General features: G+C 33.3%; 2 protein-coding genes across 2 annotated transcripts; one reads left to right on the top strand and one right to left on the bottom strand.

Moving 5' to 3' along the window:
- Positions 1-139: 139 nt before the first annotated feature.
- Positions 140-4,288, bottom strand: LOC119672850 (NADH-cytochrome b5 reductase 3-like; the record flags this gene model as incomplete). Its single annotated transcript, XM_038084001.1, is given in 3 exon segments — positions 140-242; positions 316-969; positions 4,256-4,288. Coding segments are annotated over 3 exon segments (775 nt in total), but the record flags the coding sequence as incomplete, so codon positions are not given.
- A 1,570-nt stretch (positions 4,289-5,858) lies between these two features.
- Positions 5,859-6,305, top strand: LOC119685738. The gene has a single exon (XM_038100107.1). It carries the CDS (start codon positions 5,859-5,861, stop codon positions 6,303-6,305), a length of 447 nt encoding a protein of 148 aa, XP_037956035.1.
- Positions 6,306-7,251: the final 946 nt, after the last annotated feature.

The raw sequence follows: 7,251 nt of genomic DNA, 5'->3' as shown, positions 1-7,251 counted from the left end.
AAAAAAAAAAATTAATAAATCTAACTAAAGATTATAAAATAAAATATTTTCTATACATAATTATAGTTAGGTAATTAATTAAAACAATAATCTTATTATTTAGGAATATAAAGAAAAATAAATAAAGCAAACGCCTCACCTTCAGAAGAAGCTTTGTCAATGGTGTACCAAACCCTAAACTGTTGACCATGCTTTTGTTCCAAGTCATCCAATTCTTTACGCAACAAAATATCTTCTTCACTCTGTAAACATTGTAAAAAAAATAAAGAAAATATATATTCTCAAAATAAGAACATTATAAATGTAAAAACTCACTTGATTAGCAAACAGCAATGCCAATTCAGTCTTGTCTTTTTCACTATTCTTGAGTATATCACGCACTAGTTGCAACATTGGCGTAATACCAGACCCTCCTGCAATCATGTTCACACGCGTCGCTGTAACAACCTTCGGTGGATCTTTTCGCAATTTTTTAATTGAAAATGAACCATTTCCTAGATACTGTAACCGACCCGATGGACCACGGAATGATATTTTGTCCCCAATTTTCATTTGTTCCAAATATTGTGACATTTTTCCACCAGCCGGGAATTTAGGATGTGTGTCTTTAAAGTACACCTTCACAACTAGATCAACAAAACCCTGATCATCGTCACATGAAACTGGAGTGTACGGGCGTATAACTAATTCATTGTCAATAGTTGCAATCAGATGAATATGCTGTCCAACGGGTAAACCAAGTATATGTTGGTTGGATGGTAAACCGAAGCGGAAGCGACGTGTATCATGACTGAGCACCTCTTTTTCGATTAGCGGCAATTGATATTTATCATTTGGATCAATTAATGTGCGCAAACGAGCCGTTCGGTTTGGTTCTGGACGTGCTTTAGTTGTGGATTTTTTATTCAGGAAATAATATAAAACAGCACCAGTTAAAACAACCGCCACTCCAACTGCGATAGGAATGAGCTATAATTATTAGAAGAACAAAACCACATTATTAACTTTTTCAACGCTTTTTTTTTAATCATGAATAATAATATTCTTATATTAAAAAGAAAACACAATGTTTTGTTTTACAAATACCTTTCAATATTAACTTTTAAAAATGCTACCAACAAAACAAATGAGTATTGAATGATCTTATAGTGATCCATAATTATCTCGTTTACATAAGTTTTACAATTTGCTTCATTTACCTTTTAAATTGGCTCTTTAAATCAGGTTTAAGCTCGTGTGAACCCCATTAAAGGAATTTAGTTTGAAAACACTTTTACCTTACTAGACATAATTATACGGTTTAAATGCCAGTTATTAGCAAAAAGTAACGTTAAAAGTAGTTTTAATTTGTGCACTTAAACATTCTTGACATGGATTTTAAAATCTAATTTAAAATTGATTTTAATATTTGTATAAACTTAGCAACAGACAAGAATATACGATGTTTTGAACTGGTTTCAAAGTTCAAAGCAATTATAATTGTTTTTATTTTGCAAAAGTTAACTTTAACAAAGTGCCCTAAGCTGTTTCAGTTGCTATTTGCATTAACTTGCGTTTACACTAGCTAGAATTTGGCAAGATTTTATCATACACTTTTATATTTCCCCTAAACATACAAATTTCACACCAAAAATGTAAAGTCTAGCCAGTGTAGTTTGCTAACCACTGTGATCCTTTCGGTAATCCTCGAGATCTTGGTATGAACAACGCTAATCCGTGGACCATTATATGAGCTCAAGTGGGTTTCGGGCACAAGACCGTCACTTAACATAACCTAATTTAAACTAGTCAGTGTAAATGCGAATTACCCCAACTCAATTAGTAAATGTGTGTTACTGGCCGTCTACACTGGCTTAACTTTGACGAGATTTCTATGTGTGAATGTAAATACGTATAATTTTTTTTTAATTTCATCTGCAAATAAAAATTTGTTTATTTTTAGTGATAAAGTGAAAGTGTATGCAAAATACTTGCCAAAGTCTAGGGATGCAGGGTTAGGTAGGTTACTGTCAGACGTTTCAGATTTACTTTACATTTGTTTTTGCAAACGCTTGGTGGGATTATATATAGGCCAATGTTTCCTTTAATGTAACTTGTTGGCATGCAGCCCTAACTTCGGAAATCATTTTCTCTCACTCCTCAGCTTAATGATTTAATGATTTGTTTAATTAATAATCGTTTTAATGCATATTGTTTCTAATTTTTTTGAGTTGTTACGTCGAAACTATTTAAAGTACAGTCAAACTTCCATAACTCGAAGTACCATTTTGAAAAAAAAGGTTCGAGGTTGAAGTCTCCTTCAAAGCAGAGAATTTTTTTATATTTTTTTTTATTTTTTAAAGAAATTAAAATTAAAGTTTAAGATATTTATTTATTTAAATTTAAATATAAAACTGAAATTATAGTGAAATGAAACATTCAGAAATTAGGGTATGGGATATTAATTTTTTTCTTATTTTCAGCAAAAAAGATTCCAATTTATTCCAAGCCTTATAATGATAATCAGTTAGAGTATCATTTGTTTGTAAATAAATCTTCAGAATTTTGAATGAGTCTTCTACTACATTCTTAGAAGACTGAAAAACAATTTCATTCACCGAACCCTCATCATCACTTTCCGTTGCGCTTAGATTCGCATTCACTATAATGGGATAAAGCTATAATGCTCAATAATATCATCTGTAGGAAAGCTTGATGTACAAATTTCATGGTCAAGCTCAATTTAATATAATGGTTAAGAGTAGCATTGGAAGTTATTTTATTCATTTTAAATCACACTGTCAGCGACTGGAATTTGCACAAAGAAGCAATATAAGAAAAAAAACTAAACATTTGGTTTGAAAAAAGGGACTTCCCCTAACACCAAAATGGATTCATACTAAATATTTTTATTCGAGTTATAGAGAAAATAGAGTTATAGAAGTTGAAGTTATGGAAGCAGAATTGTATGTAATGGAAGTTTGACTGTATAGCCGTTTTATAGAATTTAAATATGGAATTTCTGTATAGAATTTAAACTTTTATTTCGAGCATTATTTCCAGTATATTTGTATACGTATTTCGGCAAATTCGCTTTTGTCTTCATTAGGAGAATTCCTAATATATTAGGAATTATAGAATAGAATATCACGAATTCTTCTGATGAAGACAAAATCGAACTTACCGAAATACATATAGACGTCGAGTAAATTGAGGTAAAGTAAATTGAAATTTCCTAGGGATTTTTTATACTGCACTATGTAAATATTTATTTATTTATTTATTGCACATATTTATTATTTTTGGTTAAAATATTTTAAATTTATTTATTTATTTATTAAACATCTTATAAAATTTTCAGAATCGTAATACCTAATTTACCCTACCCTACCGAAATTCTGGTAAATATCCCTCAATTCCCTCAATTTACCATTAATTTACTCTAACTCGCAAACGACCAAAATAAAAGATAACTTTACTTTTTAATGTATTAAGCACACATTCGAATTAATTTATCAAGAGTTATTTTTGTATATATTTTTATCGGTCTTCCTAATTAATAAGAAATCTTATAACTGAAACTTTTTTTTAAATTATCTGAAAAACGATTACTAAACTAATTTTCAAATTTAAGCTTTGACCTAAATATGTACACTCTGGTCACCTTAGAATTTTAAGCTACGGCACTGAATTAGATCATTATGGACTATTTCAAAACACTTAATTACATTGAAATTGTTAATTAACTTAGAAATTTTTCTTATTTATATTACATCAATAATTAATTCATGAGTTTGCAAATTCTTTTCCAAACCAACATAAAAATAAATAAAATGAAAAATGTTATTTCTGTCTTTCTAACGTTAATCAGCAGATTTGTCAGTCTGTTAACATATAGATAACTTATTAAAATATTTTTTAAAAAATAAAAAATTTAACTTAATACGCATATTGCATAACGCAAACACAAACGCAAACCACGTTGATAGCCATGACCTCGAAATGCACATATTTATTGTAACGAAATTAATTAATCACTTTTTTTTTAATGTGGATTTAACCCTAAAATTAATGCAAAACAAAGTGACACACAAAACACACAGAATATGACATTACATCAATGACGTCACATTCACCCAATTATTAGCATAACAAAAACAACACCAAAAGAAAATAAAAACGCCGACAAAGAAAATAAATCAAACAGCTTGTCGCCAAAAAGAAAAATGCAAATAAAAAAGAAAAGAAATGCAAATGAAAAACAAAATTCACTCACTTGATCTAAATCCAACATTTTTTGATTGAATTTTAATTTTCTTTATTTTTGAATTAAGTTTCAAACAAATTTCACTTGTTCAACTTTAAATAATTATAAATAATTTATGAACAACGCGTGCCGCTCGGCAGTCAAAGTTAAAATAAAAATCAGTAGAATTACATTAGAACAGCAATGGGTGAAATATTTTGATTTGTAATCTAAAGCTAACAAGTGTGGATGAGTAGTTAGAAATATAAGCAAAGCAACGCAAAGCAAGTAAGAAGCCGAAGCTTTCATGTCGTTTTCAACTGATAACCAAGAGCAGCTACTCTGTTTGGAGTACAAGTTTATTGAGAGCTCATATGTGCAAGTAAGAGAGCAAAGGTCGCATGTGATGATTTGTTGCTTGCTCTCTTTTGATAAGGTGCTTGATTAAGTTTGCAGCTGATAAAATGTAATGCAAATAAAAAAAGAAACAAAAACAATATAAATATGGTAATATTACACTTGAAAAATTAATACAAAAACAACACGTAAAACTGGTTATTAAGGAATTTTTTTTAATTTATAAAAATAATTTTATAATTTAATACAAAACAATATTATATTTGTTATATATATTATTTTTACTAAAATTTGTAATATTTATATAAACAGAAATTTGTAAAAATGTATTTATAAGAAATGCCTATAAATAAACATAACAGCGATAAATATAAAGGAGTATATATAAGGTGACCATACGTCCTATTTCTACACAAAATCTAAAAACTGACCCATTTTGAGACAAAAAAAAAACCAATGGTCACATTTACTATATACAAAAATATATACACTAGAACGTCGCTTATCTGGACCCATTAAAATTGGGGCCAAACCAAAGAACTGAGACATTCGGATTGCGGTAGCCTATTAAAAATCCAGAAAAATCTTATATATGTTTATATTATTAAGAAAAACTTAATAAAAACTAAAGAACAATCTGTGGCGACCCAGTTGGCTGTGCATTTATTGAATTTAAAAAGTAAAATTCAATTTCAAATATTTTTAAGTTTTTTGTTTTGATTGAGGAGAACGTTTCGATTTTTCTCTCTGTAAAAAGTTGAATAAAAGTTTATTAACATTGAAAATTTTTAGAGTTTTATTAATTAGCAAGGTGAACAGATCATTGCTAAATTGGTGACCCCGACGTGATCTCGAAAAAGTTTAAATTTAGAAATATTAACTTCTGAGCTAAATATCTAATTATCGAGCTGTGATGTCAGTTGCAGACGAAGGTGTAGTAATGGCTTCTGATAGTGGAAGTGTCGTAAACCGTGTAGCAGTGAAGGTGCCACCGTTTTGGCACGAGCGACCGGAGATTTGGTTTGCTCAGATCGAGGCGCAATTCGCAGTAGCTGCCATTACGAGTGACATCACACAGTTCAACACGGTAGTAGCAGCGATTGAGTCAAGTGTTATCGCCGATGTAAGTGATGCAGTGCTTCATCCTCCTGAAACTGGAAGATACGCTAATTTAAAGGCTTGCATCATAGAGCGGTACAGTGAGAGCGAGCAGCGGAAGATTCAACGGTTGTTGTCAGAAGTTGAACTTGGTGATAGACGCCCAACACAGTTGCTAATGGAGTTGACAGCGTTAGCTAAAGACAAGGTGAGCGATGAGTTCCTTAAGTCTCTTTGGCTGAAGCGTTTGCCACCACAAGTGCGCGCTATTCTGCAGGCATCGAATGTGGCACTAGCAGAACTGGCGAAATTAGCAGACCGTATTTGCGAGGCGGGTGATTTTCAACAGATAGCTGTAGCGTCAGCCTCTGATTGTCCAGCCTATTCTGAGAATGCTGTGATTTTACGAAGGCTTGAGCAAATCGAACAGCGTCTGAGTCGTTTGGATTTACGTCGTAGTGAGTCGGTGCAAAGTCGATCGTCATCGAGGAGGCGTAGGCGAACTCGTTCCCGACCAGGAAGTCATCCAGATTGGTGCTGGTATCACGAAAGGTTTGGTGATAGAGCTAATGCTTGTCGGCAGCCCTGTAGTTTTGTGGCAGGCTCTCATCAGTCAAAAAACTAGGCACTCCTTCTACGTCGTCGAGCCGAGAAGGGGTTAGTGTTCGTATAGCTCGACTTAGTATTAAAGATCCCGCCACGTCGACCGTTTTTCTCATTGATACTGGTGCGGACATATCAGTTTTACCGAAGTCGTTCTGTCGTTGGAAGCAAAGGGCTAACAGTGTTGCATCAGTTAATTTATATGCCGCTAATGGTACGCCTATTCAAACATTTGGCGAGCGTCGACTGCTTTTGTCTTTGGGTTTGCGTAGACATTTCCCGTGGACGTTCGTGATTGCGGATGTTAGCTGTCCTATTGTTGGAGCCGACTTCCTTAATCACTATGACTTGTTAGTGGATTTGAAAAGGAAGCGGTTAGTTGATTCGAAGACGACTTTGATGATGAAGGGTAAGGCTGCTGTGTCTCAAGAAGATACTGTGCGTGTGTGTGGTTCAGTTTCAGCTTATGCTGAGCTGGTTAATGAATACCGTGATTTAGGCATTATGAGTGCAAATCGGATGGGTTTAGTTACTAAGGTTGAACATTGCATCGAGACATTTGGTGCGCCGTCATTTGCTCGTCCCCGACGTTTAGTTGGAGCCAAACTTGAAGAAGCCAAGAAGGAATTCCAATTTTTAGTCCAGACGGGGATTTGTCAACCTTCGAAAAGCTGTTGGGCAAGTCCACTTCACATGGTTCGCAAAGGCGATGGAAGTTGGAGACCGTGTGGCGATTATCGCATGCTCAACGCGCAAACTAAACCTGATCGGTATCCGATTCCGTTCATTCATGATGTGACGAGTATTCTTCATGGTAAAACTATGTTTTCGAAGATAGATTTGCAGAAAGCGTATCATCAGATACCGCTTGCACTGGCAGACATTCCGAAGACAGCTATTACAACTCCGTTTGGCCTGTTCGAGTTTCGCTTTATGACTTTCGGTCTCCGTAATGCTGCCCAGACGTT

The sequence above is a fragment of the Teleopsis dalmanni genome, chromosome 1 (genome assembly GCF_002237135.1).
Source record: "Teleopsis dalmanni isolate 2A chromosome 1, ASM223713v2, whole genome shotgun sequence".
Classification (NCBI taxonomy): Eukaryota; Metazoa; Arthropoda; class Insecta; order Diptera; family Diopsidae; genus Teleopsis; species Teleopsis dalmanni.
The sequence above is the reverse complement of the archived record's forward strand: the minus strand, read 5'-3'. Positions and strand labels throughout refer to the sequence as shown.

Bases quoted from the DNA above. Each gene is read 5' to 3' on its own strand.
- LOC119685738 (XM_038100107.1), top strand. From the start codon at position 5,859: ATGGAGTTGACAGCGTTAGCTAAAGACAAGGTGAGCGATGAGTTCCTT.